Source organism: Cariama cristata, unplaced genomic scaffold (assembly GCF_000690535.1).
Source record: "Cariama cristata isolate BGI_N322 unplaced genomic scaffold, ASM69053v1 scaffold21837, whole genome shotgun sequence".
Classification (NCBI taxonomy): domain Eukaryota; kingdom Metazoa; phylum Chordata; class Aves; order Cariamiformes; family Cariamidae; genus Cariama; species Cariama cristata.
In genome coordinates, this window is record NW_009626388.1 from 24,125 (window position 1) to 44,380 (window position 20,256).

General features: G+C 35.3%; 1 protein-coding gene across 1 annotated transcript in view; it reads left to right on the forward strand.

The window, feature by feature from the left end:
• The window catches only part of PLS1 (plastin 1), a 24,023-nt gene that overhangs the window by 1,345 nt on the left and 2,422 nt on the right, over positions 1 to 20,256 (forward strand). Inside the window, exons 2-13 of the mRNA XM_009704022.1 lie at positions 2,072 to 2,235; positions 3,494 to 3,623; positions 5,308 to 5,440; positions 6,369 to 6,450; positions 7,796 to 7,961; positions 8,057 to 8,199; positions 9,695 to 9,790; positions 11,297 to 11,492; positions 16,564 to 16,642; positions 17,786 to 17,900; positions 18,635 to 18,768; positions 19,722 to 19,845. Coding sequence (XP_009702324.1) covers positions 2,072 to 2,235; positions 3,494 to 3,623; positions 5,308 to 5,440; positions 6,369 to 6,450; positions 7,796 to 7,961; positions 8,057 to 8,199; positions 9,695 to 9,790; positions 11,297 to 11,492; positions 16,564 to 16,642; positions 17,786 to 17,900; positions 18,635 to 18,768; positions 19,722 to 19,845 — 1,562 coding nt within the window. The remainder of the gene's footprint in view (positions 1 to 2,071; positions 2,236 to 3,493; positions 3,624 to 5,307; positions 5,441 to 6,368; positions 6,451 to 7,795; positions 7,962 to 8,056; positions 8,200 to 9,694; positions 9,791 to 11,296; positions 11,493 to 16,563; positions 16,643 to 17,785; positions 17,901 to 18,634; positions 18,769 to 19,721; positions 19,846 to 20,256) is intronic.

Below are 20,256 nucleotides of genomic sequence, written 5' to 3' on the forward strand. Positions count from 1 at the left end.
CCCCCCCCCCCCCCCCCTTTCCTTCCTGCATATTTTCACATTTCTGATCTAAGAATTGTCTGTACTGCTCCTACTCAGTGCAAAGCATTTTCTTCCTTTACTGTATTATGCTTTCTATAAAATATAGAAATCGAGCATCATTAGCTTTTTTCCTTTTTCATTTTTACATTTCCAATGTTTTTATGAATAAATTGCTTGCAGTTATATTGGTAAACTAGAGAAAAAGCACGTATTTAATTCTCTGCATGTCTTCATGGAAACTTGCTTTCAGTGAAAGATGAACCTAGAGAAAATAAAATAGCTCGTAATCTGAGTCAGCTCGTGAGCATGTGCTCTGACCATCCCTGTTATTACGTGTGTTGTTACTCATCTGCAAGCGAGATAGTGGATGAATACATATGCAGACATAAAGTTTGTCTGTGTAGTGATTTGTGAATTGTTGATAGTATCAAAAACACAAAAAAGAGGTATTTTTTAACAGTTGTTTTTAGCCTTTTGTCAGCAGTGAAATGTGGCTGTCTTATGAAGCTGTACAGAAGCTACGTAGTATAGTATGGATTACAGGGAAAGTACTGTATAGCAATCAATTATGGCTAGAGATGAAAACATGTTTCTGTACCTTCTGTAATGTGATGCGTATTTATCCACTCTGGTATTATTGGCTGAGTTCTGATACTAGAGACAATCTGAAGAGAGGTGTCTTAACTAGTAAATGAAAACAAGAGTGGGAGCACCTTGACAAGTCAGAGAAGTGGTCACATCATCTCGCTTCTGTTTCTGACTTGTGTTACCTGTGATGTTCTCTTAAATTACTTGTCTTAAACGTATCATTTGTAGAACTGGGAAAATACTATTAATTCATATTTTCCAAGAGCTTTAATGTGATCATGAAAGAGACTGAAAATTGTTGTCAAACATGGAAATTAGCATTAAATATATAAAATGATGGGCATTGTATCCAGCACTAGTTATGCTGGATACAGTAGTTGCACTACTGTATCCAGCATTACAGGTACAGGTAAGGCTGTTTCAATGGACATTCTCAAATTCTGCTTGTATAGGTGTATATATATACATATATATGGAAATATGCATAGATATAAACAAATTAGGAACAGTTAATGTGTTTGATTCATTTATGGATTACATTGGATAAAAACATAGGTTTGTAAAATGCTGCTTTATCATACTAAGACAAGAATTCAGGACAGCTGTCTGTACATGAATTGGCCTAAGGTGGAAGTACAAAGGGTATTTTTATGATTTCTTCTGTGCTGCTGCATTATTCATCATGAGTAACACAAATGATACTGAATTTTTCTTAATTTATTTTTACGTGATACATGCTTTCATTTGTTCCCACAATTGTGGAGCTATACTGTATCTCTTGTTGAAAAAAGCATTCTGATACTTTGCTGTATGTGGACGTTCCTGACATGCGGTCTTAGGAGCCAAGTATGAGTGAAGGTGGCAGTACAAATTGCTCACAACAGAGCTAGTTAATAGATTAAGGAAGGTCACCTTTAATAAACAGATACAGATATTCTTCACAGGCAAGTCTAACCACATCGAAAGTTTTGAAAAACAGAAAATGTCTATCAGATACTAGGATAAGAAACAAAATGCAGAGTTAGGCAGAGTTCTTGTTTTTCTTGTGTAAGTATGCTCTTCTAATAACATCTTGCATCAGATATGAGTTTACTGATTGCAAATGGTATAGGATCTACAGTAAGAATATAATAATTGATCTCCCTTTCATTTGAAGGTTTATAGAGAATTTTGTTGGGAGTCTTAACAAAAGCTTACACTTCGCTATTTACAAATTCGCCATCTTGTTATAGCTGTGCTTTGGGATTATAAAATAGTTCCTGAGAAAATACGTAACAAGATAGCATGACTCCTAGCCACTTGTGCCTATAATCCACAAGTACTTCTACATGCTTATTTATCTATGTCAGAAGAAGAAATACTCATCTCCTAGAACTGTTTCTCACACTTTATTTATTCTTAACAGTTACTATACTTGGTTCTTTACATAACTATAAAAACAACTTGTGCTTTCATTTTACAGATATTGACAACAGTGGGTATGTCAGTGATTATGAGCTCCAAGACCTATTTAAAGAAGCAAGTCTGCCCTTGCCCGGTTACAAAGTCCGGGAGATTGTAGAAAAAATCATTGCAGTGACAGATAGCAACAAGGACGGGAAAATCAACTTTGAAGAATTTGTCTCTGTAAGACATTCCCTTTGGATGTTTCTCTACTGTCTGATGTCTGTTGAGAACTAGGATAGGAAACTCAATTAAGTGGTACAACTAAGTACTATTTTAATACAAATAACTAATATTTTGAGAGTGGGAAAGTTTTCTGTGACAATTTACAATATCCTATGTGATTATTTTCCAGCCTTTATATTTTACTCTCCTATTTAATTTCCTAGATCTCATTTGGGCAGCATGTGAGAGCCCAGTAGTTCTAATCAGTCCTACTTTCTATTTCCTGAAAGATGAGGGGATGGACTACATGTTTTAAGAACTGTTGGGTCAGTCCTTGCCCTGACGAAAGAACAGATAATTAGATGCCAGCCTCTGAATTCTCTTAGTGATAAATTGATGCTTGTGCTACTATACTTAATCTCTATACTAAAGGCTATTTTTTACTGGGAGTGAGGTACAGTTTTTCACTTTTAGTGGACAAATTTGAAAGGTTTAGACTTTTGTTTAATGTAGATCACTCACTAGTGTGCTTTATTTAAGAGAAGCAAAAACTTTTCAGGCTCTGTGTGTGTGTTTGGGGATGATTAGTTTTTGCTTTTAATTTAGAGTACTGCTGCTAATTGCAGCAGGTTGCTTGTTGAACTAGTTACTGATCTTTCTTTCCATGATTCTAATTTGCAGTGGTTCACAGGTGAGGTGCAAATATTTGCATCCAGGTATCGAACTGTATATGTTACTTAAACTTCATTGTCTGTCTTGAGACCTCTACGGTATTTGGGCAAATCTAGGACATAACAGTATGCCCAATGTGGTTTACATTGCAGGCAGATGGAAAATGGTATCAGCTTGCTTAAGGACACGTGTAACTGTCATGTAGTAACCTTTTCCTGTAAAGCATATGATGTAAGTGGAAGATATATGCTATAGTCATTGAAAATGTGTGTATCTTTAGTTGTTTTCTTCAGTTTACCAAAATATCTGTGGAAAAATTGTGTAGATTGTTGAGTGTCTACTTTTTTAGATAGCATGGCTTAATAAAGGTAGCACCTGAGGTACTCACTGAGAAATAATGCATTAGATATCCAGTAAGCAAGGTTTCATGAAGGGATTTAAACTAGTGTTACCCATACAGTAAATTTTCTTTTTCAGAACAGAAGTCAATGTAAATACTAAAGAAAGGCACTCAGGTTAACTACTGACTCTAGAGTACTTACATAAATTAACAGTTATTTGAAGGTATAATCAATCACAAAATACTTCTTATTTTTTATGCCAGATAATTCAGGAATTGAAAAGTAAAGATGTCAGCAAATCTTTCCGAAAATCAATAAACAAAAAGCAAGGTATTACAGCAATTGGAGGAACATCAGCAATATCTAGTGAGGGGACACAGCACTCTTATTCCGGTAAGAAATGATTAAACACAAGCAAATTTTGCATGGAGGAAGACTTTAAATTTGCACTACAGACGAAGAAAAAAACAACTGGAAAATGTTGCTGTTGAAAGCAAATTAATGCAAAGAAAGCATGTGGAGATGGACAAGATAAGTGTGGGTGGTAGTTTATTAAAATGTGCACTGTTCAGTTGTTAGTTTCATGCTGCATTCGGAGGCAAATTACGCATCTGTGAGACAAAAAAATGAAAACAAGCACTAACAGCATGTGGGAGGGGAAAAAAATAAAAATGACCCCTTTGGCATACTTCTAGTAATGCTAGTCAAGTTTTTGGCTTGGTTACATGCTGATCTACTCCTATTCCTATATTCAGATAAAAATGAATCCCCATTTTCATTTCCACAGAGTTAACTAAAAAAACCAAAACCTAAACAACCCACATATCCTTTCTGGATGGAAGGGCAGCCTCAGCTGTCTCTGCCATTACAGAGTTGTTCACTTCCATATGAATTTTGCATAGCCTATCTCGTACTTGAGAACTTGCTTTTAACATTTGATCTCTGTTTCTTTCTACCTCCCCCTGCTGCGTGTCTTTTAAGTTGGTAATTATGCCTAATTGCGTTGCAGCTTCTGGTCAGAATGTTAACCACCTTCCGGGATCATATTGCAATAAGCAATATTGCAACTTTTTTGACTGACTTGAGTCTGGGATTTGCTGTGGTTCCAAAAGTGTGTTAAGATTCTGTGTATGAGGAAGATTCACTTCAGTTAGCTAAAGATGGTGACACCTTCTCTGTCAGTATTACCCTTATAGCACCAGCTGCACTTGCTGTATCTCCAAAGTGGCGGATATAATCCATCTCAAAGGATGCCTGTAGGGGGGGACACCATCAGAGCTAATTTTTTAGACTCCCTTTCATTTTTGGTGGAGAGGAACCAACCCCACTACAGTGCAATTCATCTGACCTGGCTTCATCAGCCGTCTAGTTTATGATGAGATGAAGTGTGCAATAGAATTTCCCATTTCTTTCTGCTGACAATGAAAGAAGTGTAATGAGTCAGGTCTAGGTACCTGTTTTATATGCTTCTTGAGTTTAGTGAGGTGAATACCACCTGTACTGTCTGGACATTTGGATACTGATACTTAATCGACTGTTGTCCCCATAAACATTCTTAGATAAATAGTAATGAATTCTGCACTAAATATGAAAGAGAATTTAAAACTGAAGTGCTAAACTTTTAAAGTTTCTCAAAGCTGAATACAGTACAGTAATCCAGATGATAATCTCAAAAAATACTGCCAGACTCTGAAGTCCTAGTGGAAGGCAGAATGAAATGCTGCATTTTAAATCAGCAGTGTATAGATTGAGATGTTGCATATTTTAGATCACAAATTTGCCTCTTTTCATTGTAATTGCTGAGAAACACGATGATACCTTCCCCATTATGTTGCTATGATTTTTATGTTCTCCTTCAGAAAATCACCAGATGATTAGAGGGTGCAGTAGGAGAAAGATCAGTCTGTACTTGCCATCTTTTGCATTCTTTCCCACTGGTCTGATTCTTTCCATAACTGACCCCTGTGAAACTAAGGGATTTTGTTGCAGATGAACCTCTGTGACCCAGGTTTGGTGTTCAGTAGCACATGTTCATGGAAATTATAATAGATTATTTTAATGCTGTTTTTCTTTTCAGAGGAAGAAAAAGTTGCTTTTGTTAATTGGATAAATAAAGCTCTACAAGATGACCCAGACTGTAAGCACCTCCTACCTATGAACCCATCAGATGCCAGTCTTTTTAAATCCCTTGCAGATGGCATCCTTCTTTGGTGAGTCCAGGCAGTGAGAAAGAAAAGAAATTAATCTCAAAGGTTAAATGCTGATCACAGTGACATGAATTGGAAAACTTCTGATAGACTTTAACATCAAGACTCCACTCTTAAATATTTCAGCCAATGTGTAAGATGGGGAAAATCTGTTTGCCCATAGAAATGTTATTTTTAGCGAAGTGTTTATGTGACTCTGCATATATTATAGAAGTGAGTTTCCACTTCAAACCCATGATTATACATGTCAGATATGTGCAGGCTGTTTATAAAGGAGATTATGCAACAGTTCATTTATTAATTAGCTGAAATAATTGGAAAACTTTGCTATTTCAAATATTTTTTTAGAAGTTACCAAATGTGGTTACTAAATCATAAGATGAGAGGAACAGAAATATGAATTAAATCCGTGGCAAAACAGGGAGTGTGTAGTAGATCCCCTTAACTTTAGTCTGCTGTAACTTTCTAGTTAAAGTAGACTAATAGTACTTATTCATACACCATGGTAACAAGGGATTAGCGTATTAGTGTTGATGTGAATTAGTCTTTGAGATCCTTGTAGATGCAAGATACTATAGACGTAGTGAAAAAATATATTGATTATATTACAAAGATTTTCACTAGAGATGATTTAACTGATTTGAGAAGATCAAAACTGTAAACTAAAGAACTTTTTTTGACAGCACAGACATGCTCTGTTATTTAAATATAAACCCCAATTGCTCAAGTTTCTTATAATTATGTATTATCTGGGGGTTTCTGGATGAATGTGCAATTATTTAACAGGGAGAGGAGATTTAGATGATGAAGTGGTTGTTTTAATCTTGTCAGAAATATTTACAGCTAGTTTAAAGTGTTAGGAGTTTATAATCAAATAATATATTTTCTGAGAAATGAAAGTTTGAATAAATTCTTGACTTTTCTTCCTCAGCAAAATGATCAACTTTTCACAACCAGATACAATTGATGAAAGGGCTATTAATAAGAAGAAACTCACTCATTTCACTATTTCTGTAAGTACTGCACAGATAGGAACTTGCCACAAATGAAAAAGTGAAATATTTTTCTATAGCTTTGTTTTAATGACAGTTCTCCCAGTGAAACAGGAAAAAAAAAACCTAAAGTATGTATTAAAGTCAAAGCATGAAATTGTTTTTTCTAATAAACTCTACTGAAGTCTGCTGTTTCTTAGATGATTTACAGGAAAACTTGTATTTTTTGTGCTTTCCTTAATTCTTTCATTGCCCTATTCGCTATTCTCATTTTGCTTTACTAAGTATCTGAAAAAAATAATTTTAGACTTCTGAGTGGATGGTCAGGTCGTATTTTAGCAATGCAAAAAGTATCTGCATGGCTGTATACTGTATGGTAGAATGATGCATTTTCAGTAGTGGAGAACGGCTTGGACAGAAGATGAGAATCTCCATTTTTAATTGTGTATGAAGTAATGAAAATATTTGAGAGAAACAATTTTTTAAGACCTTAGTTTCAGTATAAGAAAACAGGTCTAGTAGAGGGAAGTAGATCTGTAAACTACCAGCCTAATGAGGGGAAAAAAAAATCCTGATTAAAAACCTCAATTAATTGGCAGACTATTCATTTCAGGCTGTGACATTAAAATATGAAAAGTTAGAACATACCATGTTCTCAATCCTCCAAGTGGGTTTCATAATCTCTACTTAAAGAAGATGTGTCAGCACAGATGATACTACATGTGTTTTTGTTGTCTCTGTAGATAGTTAAAATATGACACAAGAAAATAGAGAGTAGTATTTACGAGAGCTGCCAGGTATTTTTTCTTGGAGTGTTTCATCTGTGACAATCACTACCTTTACCTTCAGTGTCGGAATGTTGAATTGTCGTGATTTTCTTATGCTGTCTGTTCAATTACAGTTTAACAGTTGCTTGAATAAATGTGTCAGCATCTATAAGATCCAAGATGGGATGACAGTGATGTCAGCAGCCTCCTGCACAGGGCAGAATTCCATATGAGCACATTTTTCCACAGGATCAAGCCCCTGATATTTCATCAATATTGTTTGATTTGAGTATGTGATACTTATGAATTACAAAAAATATTTGGTTAGAGTATTCCTCAGTGATCCAAGCTGCAGAAGGTGGTCCACGACTTTTTGGTGGGTCCATATTAAACACTGTCAATAATGTTTTCCATTAAACTCTGAAAAGATACGTGGTGATTCACAAAAAAAAAAAATCTCCAGAGTGCAGTTTTCCACTGGGAACCATTAAACTAATGCATCATTTCTTATAAGTTCTGGAACTTACAGAATTTAATATGAGCAAATTTACTAAGAATTATAACCTCATAGATTTGTTAAACAATGATATTCCAAATAGGAAAACCTAAACCTGGCTCTGAACTCAGCATCTGCTATTGGCTGTACGGTTGTCAATATTGGATCACAAGATCTGCAAGAAGGAAAACCACACTTGGTATTAGGATTGTTGTGGCAGATCATTAAAGTTGGTCTTTTTGCTGATATTGAGATCTCCAGAAACGAAGGTAAGAGTAATGCCAGGTATAGCCATGTCAGCAATTTGGAATTAACTGAGACCACAATAGCAATGACTTCAGCTTTCTTTCAAACTTGCTTTTAGCTCTTATCACCTTGCTAAATGAAGGGGAAGAACTGGATCAGTTAATGAAGCTTTCCCCAGAAGAGCTCTTGCTACGCTGGGTTAACTACCATCTGGCCAATGCAGGGTGGAAGAAAATCAGTAACTTCAGCCAAGATATTAAGGTATGTAGTTATTCACTCTGATAATTGAACATAATGGAATTTAAACACACTATGCATAGAAACAAATGAGTCAGTTCAGAAGTATTTAGAAAAATCGGCTTTTTCTAGCTATAGGTTCATCCTGTATTTTTTAACACTGAAAGAACATTATTTTGATCTCTCATATCATATTCAGTTGCCCATGCTATGTATCGCATCACAGTGCAAAGCGAACATTTCCGACAAGCCCATATTTAGGGAAGTTCTAATGTTCTAAGATTGTTATTACAGTTATTTAGGATAATTTGCACTACCATTTTAGTTACTTTTTTCCAGTCCATCCTTCCCTGTTCCTGGGTCTGCAGAAACATGTCTTTTCTTTCTGTAGTTGTTTTAAATAAGAAGCGTATGGCTTCAAATCTCCTCCTGGTATATATTTGCTAATGGTGATTGCCCTTTGTATCTAGCATTCTACAGGAGAGTAGGAAACCTCTTGAGGAAAGAACAATTATTCAGAGGGCAGTCTGGAGTAGCTACTGATTCTTGATCCAAGGAGAGAGCAGCCCCCCTCCAATCACTGTTCTTTGCTAGTGTGCCAATTTACTGACAGAAGGGAACTGAAAGACGGGCTGGTTCCTTGTGGCAGATGACAGATCTGGATAATTCTTCTCTCTTCTTCAGTCATTCTGCATGAAGTATGCAAAGTACTGTAGTAAGTCCAGTTGAAGAGAGAAAATCCCAACTTTTTAAAACTAAAAGCCAAGGAGGAAGATTCTATAAGGTGATAAGACATCTTTCCATTGGAGAAAACAATGTCATTAATTGCTAGTTATATCTTTTCAAATGCCATCAAGAAGGCTATTATTAAAGCAAACCTTTAACTAGAGTTTTATATGAAAACTGCTACTAGGGTAAAAATAGTACCTGCTATTTAAGAGAAGTATTAAATACTTCTAAAACTAGCAGGTTTTAATTTTATTTTCCTAGTTTCTTAGTGGGGAAAAAACTCGGAAGCATACTGAAAACTGCATCAAATATATGTAATTTCTTTTGTCACTATAGATTCATCCTAAAGGAGCCACTTTGCTCTCCACTTTTAACTCCACTTACCTCATCAATTAAGAAAAAAAATTTTTATAAAAGTCTATTTGAAAAGGATAGTGAAGGAATAAAATACCAACACTGAAATTAAGATCCATATTGGGGTTTTTTGTGAGTAACCTATATAAATTTGTATTAAATATCTTAATTACAGCTGTCTAGTTCATATCCAGCAGAATAAATTTAACTAACATTGTCAAGAATAAGTAGTGGACATTCCTCTTTGTTATCTGGCTAAATAAGTTCTATGTGAAATAGTGTGGTAAAATGGTGGTATTGACCTCATCCATATTCACTGAAATTAGACTGCCATATTTTTTAATTCTGTGGGTTTTGAATTGGACTATAAGAGCAGTAAATGGCTATGAAAGGCTACATACTTGCTCTTTTTAAAGTACTATACTGTTTGTTTTAGGATTCAAGAGCATACTACCATCTGTTAAATCAGATTGCACCCAAAGGAGATGACCTTGATGAATTGTCCATTAAAATCGACTTTTCAGGATTTCATGTAAGTATCCAGAAATGTAAAAATAGACTGGAATTGTCTGAGACCTCTACGTATCCAACATCCTGGTTACAAGGCTGTCCCAGATTCCTCTTTTGTTTTGTAAAGCATACAAAAGTGCGGTCAGACTCCTCAATGTCACAAGAGTTTAAATGGGTAAAAACTTGAGTAAAGTTCCAGAGTGCTACTGAAACAGGATAATGCATTCTGTAGTCTAAAATTTGGAGCTGTGTTTTACTTGGAGTAGTGTCTAACTGATTTTTGTTTTCAGTTGGGTCCTCCAACATGAATATTACAACATCCTGCTCAGTTCTGCTCTTCTGGAATTCGGTCAAGGAAAACAAGTAGACTTCACAAACCTTGTGATCCTTCCTCAAACCAAATAGCATTCAGAAATAATGTGTAAAGCTTTCCAATAACCAGCAGGAAAGTGTGGCATCAATCAAGCTTTAAATTGTAAAAGGATAGAGGTAGATGTGGAAACACTTCTCTAAGCTGCAACATAATGCTTGCTGGAAGGATTATTCTGAGAATGCATTTGATAAAAAAATTGAACTACCTGCCTGACACATAGATATCTATATATCAATCAGACTCTTAAGCAGAATCTGGTTATTCATTATAATAATGAAAACCCACATGCAAAATTATGTTTGCTTACAAGCTTTAGTTCTCCTAAGCTCCTTCAGGAGCAGAGCTCTGTTTGCTTTTGGTTTGGGATTTTTGGGGGAGAAAGGATAGTAGTTAGTTTTTTCCATGTAATTTCCTACAGTTCGTATGATCATGTTCAGTAATGGGTTATAAACCAGTATCAATAACATGTTCATTTGTTATAGAGCAAGTTGCTGGTTAACTGTACCAATGCTGCATTACTGACTGTTACTGAATTCTAACAGTAATTTAATTACTAACTCATTTCCCTATAAATAGTAACTCATAGCATTGTGAAGATTAGAGGCAAAAAGTATATGCTACATGGCTTTGAAACCGATTTATTCTATGTAGATTAATAATAAAGACAAACAAAATAACACATAGATTACCAACTTAAGACAATTCAGAGGCAAAAATATTAAAAGGAAAGCAACATAGTGGATTATCACATTCTGCAGCATTCAAACTCTTACTGAGCGTTTTGAGCATCATCTGTAACTACTATGCTTGAGAATATCAATTTAAAGCAGTGATGGTGAACCTTTGGCATATGTAGTAGAATATGCAGTGGGGGAATCAACAACCTGGAAAAGGAAATAAAACCGCTACACCTCTGGCTGCTACTGCTGTTGCTGTGATTCATGAGGAGTACTGCACAGGCAGCCACCAAAGCAAAGGATAGAAAGAAAGTGGAAGGAAGATGGGAAGAGGGGAATTGTTACGGGCTGTAAGAGCTAGCTCAGGCGTGGGCAGAACTGACATGGGTCATTTAAAGATTTGCCGGACTGAAGGTTCAGTAAAGAATGTAAACATGCTAGTATTCATTATAAATTAATCTTTTTTTTTTTCTTTTAGGATAAAAATGACTTGAGGAGGGCTGAATACATGCTCCAACAGGCAGATAAGCTGGGCTGCAGACAGTTTGTAACTCCAGCTGATGTGGTTGCAGGCAACCCTAAACTCAATTTGGCTTTTGTTGCAAATCTCTTTAACACATATCCAGCCCTACACAAGCCTGACAATTCATCTTACGATCTCAATTTATTAGAAGGTATTCAACTTACTAAGCATACAGGAGACAAGAATATTGGTGATTTCTATTTAAGTATTCCTTCTAGGTTGTTGTATAGGATCCCTGTGTGATGGTGTCTGTGTTAACACCAGCATATAGAGCTTTCTTACTAGCTTTCACTATAAACCTTAGTAGAAGTCCCTGTTACTGTGAATGTTGTTCACTTGTGTTAACCTGACCAAAGGCTATTCCTGAATAACCTTCTACCATTCATTTGCACGAGCAAAAATTGTACTCTTACTCCCTTTCCAGTTTCCTACGCTGCTTTCAATACTGTTTCTAATTTAGCTGATGTACAAATTCTAGCTTTTCCTAATTTGCAATGCTATACTATTCAACTGTAATAGTCTTTTAAAGTACTTTTCACCTATTGTGTTTATATGTGTGTGTGTATTAGTTTGTTGCCTTTCAAAACAGGAAACATTTTTAAAAAAGGCTTCTGTATCAGCAACCTATATTAATATATCGCATCAGCAACCTATATAGATCCTAGAATGTCAGCAAGTTTGGACTTTAACTCTACAGTTCAGATCCCTAATGCTGGAGATAAAGGGATAATTGGTAGCAGTCTTTGGCTATTACCCTTTCTGTGGACCAGCTAATCTAGGATAATGAAATGGCTCCTGCCAGTGTATTTCAGTTGTTCACTGATCTCAAAGGAATGGTGAGAATCAGGGGTGCTGCACTCGGGAGAATCATCAGCAATGTTCACACATTCCTCTGCACTGCCTACTCCTGCCTTCCTCTTACTGTTCCTATCAGGTTTCCTTTCCATCTAGGTGAGTCCGTCTTCCTTTGCTCCTCTTCTTTTCATGATTTATCTGTTCTGCTGCATCCCTGTGTCACAAATCTTGTATCCCTCAGACCACTCCTGTTTCAGTCTTCCTGCTCTTCTAGTTTCAACTGGGTGCCAGCTGTGGTAGAGGTGTCAGAGCACAGGAGGTAGTCTTCCCTCTACAGCTGTGATATCCCTAGTCACTGCAGTCCCTGGTGCCCAGGCCAAGTGATTGAAGAAAAGGCCTGCTCTTCCTCTGCTGCAATTTTGCTAGAAATGTATGCTCTTGGAAATGTATACAGGAGCTGTGTGGAGGTGGAACATGGTCAGTTCAGTTTCTCTATTCTCAACATAAAGTAGCAAGTGTAATTCGAAATACTGAAAACTTGGTCAAATTTAGAAGAGTTCCAATTGGCATGGCAAAAACCAGCTGAACTACTTTCTGAACTTTCCTAAAATATTTAGATGAGATCAAAGTCTCAACTAAAACAGTTTGTAAAAAGTTACAATCTCCTGAATGCTAGTTTACGATTTTGTAATGATAAATACTGGCCAAATTTAACTTACTGTTTATAGTGTACATTTTGACATTGGCATGATTATCCATCTTTATCTGTTCAAAGGCAAGTAGATGACTCTCCTTTGCCCCCAAATAATGTGGTGTCATGTAGATCTAAACTATCAAAATAATTAGTTCAGCCAAAAGATGATGTTGTTAATGTGTTTTTTTCTGTTAATTTGTTTTATTTTTTCCATAAAATCCTATGGTTTTACTGATGTTTTCTCAAGGTAGTGATATAAAATACAATATTCATTTCTTTATAGTTTCATCATAGATTGTGTGTTGAAATGTGACTCATAATTTATAATGCTTTCCTATTTTGCTTCATGAAATGCAGATTTGACACCTCCTAATGTAGGTACTGTATTTAGTATTTTTCTGTACTCCATAAAAGTGTTTATTCTGCAATCTCTTTTTTTGCTAGTATTTTAATCATCTCTGTCCTTTTCTGGTTGATTTTTGCATCGTTCTGGTATTTTTCTATTGTTTTAATATGCCGTCATAAGTAGAAGAAAAAAAAACCCACAGATCTAACAGGATGTGTATAAAATGGGGGCAGGACTTGCAGTAAGTCAAATGCCATATAGTTCTTTTTGTGGGTTTAATCAGTAGGGGCTTTCCATGAACCAAGATGTAAAGCTCTAGGCATGCGTGGGTGAGTAGAGCTTTCTGAAAGTCTTAATTTTCCTGCATAAATTTCATCTGTTCAGTGACTGTTCCACCCAAAGAGTATGATGTGGCTGTTCTCTTTGATTTAAGACACTGTGCATAAATTGACATCTGCTCTGGTAATACTTAACAAGTCTGGTGATGTGCACTTGTACACAGTGAGCATATCCCTCCAGTTTACTGACATAGCAAAATGAACGTTTGATATTATGTGGGGATGAAGGGGGGAGTCCTGACCTCAGTCAATGCACAACTTTTAACTGACTGTTGCTGTTACTCTGAGGAACCTCTCCCTTGGTGGGGAAAAGCACCAGAGTTTGGAGTCGTAAGTCACACAGAAAGCTGAGTTCTTGGGGGGAGGAAGAGGAGGGACTTCTGTCCACCCATATTTCCTCCAGTGTAGATGTCCTCTGCTGCTGTTCCTTAGTCCACTGGCAGCCTTCAAGGCTGTTACCACGAGAGGGTTAACTACTCCCACTCAGCTGAACTTAGGGTGCAAATTGCATCTTGAGCTCTGTTGTCTTCCAGAGAGAATCATAGGTGTTTGGAGCCCTTTGGATTCTTGACCCCATCCCTATCGCTGTTCCCCACTCAGTTCCATAGTATAATGATCTCAAAGAAAGAGATGGCAATAAATACAAAGGATACTACCAAATTTGCTCCTCTCTCTTTTGTGTAGCTCTGCCCCCTTTCTGCAGTTTTCCAATGATTTTGGCTATCTGCTGCACCACTCAGCAGAAGATATGTTCCTGATAGGATCACAAGGTATATTTCGAATAAAAGAATAGAGAGAAAAAAATTGGTCAGTTCTCAGCCATCTGGAAAACTTATGAACGCTTATGTGTTGCATGAAAAAGGAGTTTGTTTAGAGTGGCATATTAAATATAGTATGCTGAGTTTAGTGTGTGAATTCCTGCTATCCGAAAGAGTGCTGCCCAACTTGCATGTTCTTGCTCCTGCTTGGCTGCTTTGGAGTCTTTCAACAGTGCGAAGCATGCATTTTAAAATTCTCAGTCTGAGAGCAGTTGCTGGGTATCTGTTTTTGTAGCTACACTTTGATTAATAAGAGTTCATTAAATAATCTTGTTACTGTCTTTGCAATGGAGAAGTGTTCCTAAAAGCACTTTGCAGTCAGTATTTTAGTTATTGCAAACAAACTCAAAGCTCAGTAAGTCTAAAAACTTCAAAAAAGAAAAAAGCAAGAGAGACTTGCTTCAAGAGACTATAACCTCTTAAATTACTCTTCATAAACTGAAATTGTATATCCTGCTTGTATTTTGATTGTATCTTTTTAATCGAAAAACACAGATATTTTTAATAACTTTGTCATAAAATGTGAATTTTTTTGTCTGAAATTTTTTTGCGGGAAGAAATATGTGAAACAAAGCTGACTGCCTGAATACCCTGCAGAATAGTGTTTTTCTTTGTTTCAGCACATATTAATCAGTGCCTCTTTGGTAACTTTTACAAGTTAATCTTTGAAACAAATACTAGTTTGATTTGCATATGAAAGACCTAATAATTTAGAAAGAAAATATATCACTAGGATGAATATGATCTATTTCATAATTGGAAAGTAACTGGTAAGCTGGCTGAAACTTTTAAAATAAAATATCTGTTGGAAAATGTCAATTACAACTGAAATCTCAGAATTTAATTTTTTTATAAATGTATTTTGAAGCCAAGAGCTTTTTGTATAAAAGGGTAATTTTTGTAATCTCTATCTAAAAATTGATGTTATGACATAGGTCTATTTCATGGAAAAATAATATTAAAGAGGTTTTGTTTCTATTCTAATGATAAATACATGTTCATACAGTAGCTTCATTTTGCGGAGACATTCATTGTTCTGTAGTCAACATAGAACTGCAGTACTAAATTAGACAGTTCTCATGCTACACAAACCTCATTAGACAGACTCGGTACTGTTATCCTCTAAGGAACAAATGAAAAAAGCAAAGAAAAAAATCTTACTCAGACTTTTACATGTTTCAGTCCTGAGAAATCTGTTCTTTCCTTGTTTAGGGAGGTTTTTTCCCTCCATAATGTGCTTTCTGTTTTCTTACCTGGGGATTATCAGCCCGGGAGAGCAAAGAGATGAGGTTATTCCAAGCTCACGTATTCAGGCTAAATATTTTCTTAAATGCTGCTCTTTGATATAAGAGAAAACAGCTTATGCAGCACTGATTCACATGCAATTGGCCACAGATACGTTGTTAAAATTTAGATAATGTTGTATATAGAAAATTAATGTATTATGGCAAACTAACTTTATAGAGAAAGAGCGTTAGTTTAGGACTCATGATTACAATAGATAAAAACAATCTAAAACACGAAAATGAGAAGGTTGTTATTGTTTGGGGGTGTTTTTTCCTACTGAATTTTCTGCATTTCTCATAAGCAGAGGTGCTAGTTAAAACTGCAAGAATAACTAGCCCCTTGGCAGTATAAATAGCTTCACAAATTTAACCAATACAATACTGCCTTCCTAAGTCTCTAGCGTTCAAAACTAAAATGGTGAGGTCTATTACTTTGAGGAGGACCTTCCCAAATTAATACTGGGAACTTCTGTGTGGAGAGAAGTGGAGCTGTAGTTTCTGGAGTTTGATGCAATTGCAGTAAGTGTGTTTGTACTAACTTTTAATAAAAATATGCCCTTTAAAACAGATTTAAAGATACTGTTGAATGCAGTTTCCACTGATTTTGGTTTTAAAAAATTATTATTAATCATCAATATTTTCTCAATGATGTATTAATTATCTAAGATATAACCAACAAACTGTCTATGTCTGTATTTTATCGAATTGTATTTACACACAAAAATGCAATCTAATAGTATTCCCTGTAGTGCCTCTTGCCTTGTGCCCAGAACTGAAGGGTTCTGAATTTGATAGGATTGCCTCAACTTAGTAGACAGTAGTGACTACTGTTAGGGAAAAGATGAACTCATATTTGGGAGGCGGGGTGGGGTATGAGTCATTTAAATAGTGGTTATTGAAGTGTTTTCTCCAATAATTTATATAGAATTGTATTTGTCACCATAGGAGAAAGTAAGGAAGAAAGGACTTTCAGAAACTGGATGAATTCACTGGGTGTAAGCCCATATGTTAATCATTTATACAGGTAAGGCTTCTTTTTAAAACAACAGTTATATTTCCCTTAGATGACAGGGGAAGGAAGAAGAAGGGAAGAAAGTGAAGTTGTATTTCTACTAGAATAGTGATTTCCATGTTTCCACACAGTGTGATAGGAACTTAAAAACTTGTCTGTAGAACTGTATTAAGCAGTATCTGACTCAGGTATTCCACTCATGATCTAGAAATACTAGAAAACCTAAAACATTTTGATACGCTCCACTCACTTACTTGTACTTTGAATTACATTTTTTAAAAAGCTGAGATAATTGTGTTTTATAATGCATGATTGTTATTTTCTTTCTTAACAGATGAAATGACTGCAAACCTATTAAAACAGTCATGTAATTCTAAACTGTAAGAGAGGATAGGTGTCTGCTGAGTAGACTGTAAGGATCTATGCAGTGTGGTATGCCCTCAAAATGAAGGGCTTTTTAGCATGCTTTTTAGATGCTTCTGATCACTTTCAAATTGTGCCAGCAATTGATTCAAATCTATCAATAAAAGATGGGATATAGGGAGCAACTAGGAACACCTGCTTGCATGTATACTTGCTGTTAGATTTCATGGGGTTTTTTCTGACCTCTGTAAAGTGATACCATCTGTTGTAGATAGCTTAACATGAAGAGTTTCATTTAGCAAGTAGCTGAAGGGGATTATCAGGACTGCAATTTATAATGGGAAAATAATACTTTTCGTAATATTCTTTTTTCACAAGATAAGTATATTAGTTTTGATTATTCTTTATCTGTAGGTGCAGATAAATCATGAGTATTTAACATTTTGGGAAGTCCTGAGGAAACTAAAACTAGATCAATAAATGAAAACTCTTTAGCTAAATGCTTTATGTATTCCTACCATATGAAAGCAGTTATTTCAAGTTGTTAGAACTAGTGGCTGTGCTTCACTGAGATTTGTGAAAATAATTACATTAAATAGATAATTTTATGTAAATCACAGAAATCAAGCAATAGGGTATAGGCCACTTTCTCCACAGAACAATAAAAATTTTTATTTATATGACTAGAATTTTTGATCATCTTAATTACACTTCAAGAAGTCTCAAGTTTGTAACATTTTCATTATGAATATGAGCATTTGTACTTAAAAACATTGTTTTACTCTGGTTTAGTGACCTCTCTGATGCTTTAATAATCTTCCAATTGTACGATATGACTCGTGTGCTGGTTGACTGGAGCCATGTCAACAAACCTCCTTATCCATTACTTGGTGGTAATATGAAAAAGGTGGGTAGATACTCTGTAGTGCAGTGCAGTTTCACTGTCTCCCATTGTGCTGTTTGTAGTAATCTGGATTTTCCAGATTTGCATGCTACTGAGACAGTCCTGGGGAAAAAAAAAAGGAAAAAATATCTTCCAGATGTTATCCCAAGGAATAAATAGCAATTATAACATGTATCACTTTAGTTTCTAAATGCAGACACCTTTTGGCAATGTTTAATTTAGGGTCTAATTAGGGTATATAAGTAAAAGTTTCAGGCCTAACATAGCTGTTGCTGCCTGATGCTCTTATATTGTGAGGTGTTTTCCTCACAGAGCAGTTTTGTGTGCTGCCAGGAAATTTGTGCAAGACTTGCAGAATCCAAGCTTTCAGTTAGTTTTCTGATCATTAGGAAGCTAGAGATGCAGAGGAAAAAATACTGTCTAAGAGCAACACATTTCAATATTTTTCCAAATTCAGTTTTGATGTAAGTATACATCAATTCATTGACTTTATTGGAAGTGAACTTGGTTTTCTCAAGAGTGAAAAAAAGATTATCATTGGAATCTTGCATACTTGCATTTATAGTAAAAACTGTTATTTTAATCATGGTGTAGAAAGGCTAGAAATCTTTCTCTAGCTCCACATCTCACCATAGGTAACAGTAAGCCAAAGTAATTTGAAATACACATAGATTATAGGCCTGTATTGTAGAAGTATTAAGGTGTTTTCATTATTTACACGTAACATTTATTTTTAGATTGAGAATTGCAATTATGCAGTAGAACTGGGGAAGACAAAAGCCAAATTCTCACTGGTTGGTATTGCTGGACACGACCTAAATGAGGGTAATCCAACTCTGACTTTGGCTTTGATATGGCAGCTGATGAGAAGGTAAGTTAGGCACAGTATATGGTAGATGTGTGTATATATGTATATGTGGCTCTGTATCAAGGCAAATTAAAGCTAGTGTTCAGCTCACTCAACAGGTATCATAGAGAGCCATCTCTAAATATCTATCTTCTCTAAGTTAAACTCTTATACACTTTTTTGTAGTTTCACATACTGTGTAGTGGTTCAAACCACAATAGTGTGTATGTGTACACATCCATTTATAGAGATAAATAAAACCTTATATATTAAAAACTGATTAAAATTATAAATCCCACAGCAAGTAAAAAGAGCACAACTTATCTCATGTTGATTCCTTGCATCTTTCTGTAAGTAGAGTGTAATTTAAATATTTGTAAAATCAAAAAAGAATGATCAATAGGAAGAGGTGATGTATGCTATGGAAGTTAAAATGGGAAGAAATTTTTAGGCCATCACAGCTATAGTAATGTAACTGTCATAAAATCAAAATCTTGCTAGTACACTGAGCAGGAGAGAGATATATTATAAATTGATTTCAATAAAGAGTATTTTATTGCAAGTATTTTCCACAAGTTAATTTTTTTAGATCTACCCCAATACACTGAATGCTTTTTGTCTCTGACTGCTGTCGTTCACTTTTCAAGGTGACTTGGATGGGTAGGGAGCCCATACATATAAATGGGCTTATATAGTAAAATATAAAGTAAAATTAACTATGATGTGCTGAGTAAAACAAATATAAGAAGATGTAACAGTGAATATTAGGAGTTTTGGGATGTTATTTTATTCTTGCAACAACTGAAAAAGTGATTTAAAGTACTAAGTAGTTTATAAGGTAAGGGTACCTTATGAAGATGAGTACTTGGCATTGTTACTGTGCTGAACTAATATTTTATTTTTATTTGTTTTGTACTGTTAGCAGAGTCAAGTTCTACCATTTACTTTGACTCAGACTCTTATTTTCTTTATTAAAGGTATACTTTGAATGTACTGTCAGACCTTGGAGAAGGGGAAAAAGTAAATGATGAAATTATTATTAAGTGGGTGAATCAGACACTTGCAAAAGCAAATAAGAAAACTTCAATTACAAGTTTCAAGGTAATCAAATTAATTTACTTCTTTTCACGTATAATCATGTCTGGGATTTTTAACCTGATCTGGTAACAATTTGGCTTTAACATTTGGCTCTCCCATCAGCTAGCATAATTGTATAAAGAAATATTTCTGACAGTCTGTGAATCTTCAAAAGTATTTTAGAAGACTATTAATAAGAAACAAAAAGATATTATAATGACTGGTATAAGATTCAAAAGAAAACAAAAATCTCAACAACAAAAGGCTAAACTTTCAAAAAATTGTCTGAAGTTACCAATGTTTGGGCATGTTTGGGCATCATATATCATCCAGGTTTTGGGGTATAGGCACTCTCATGTTTGTACAAATATGAAGAACAGTTTTGGAAATACTGGCCGGGGGGGGGGGGCGGGGGGGGGAAATAACAGGTTTTTA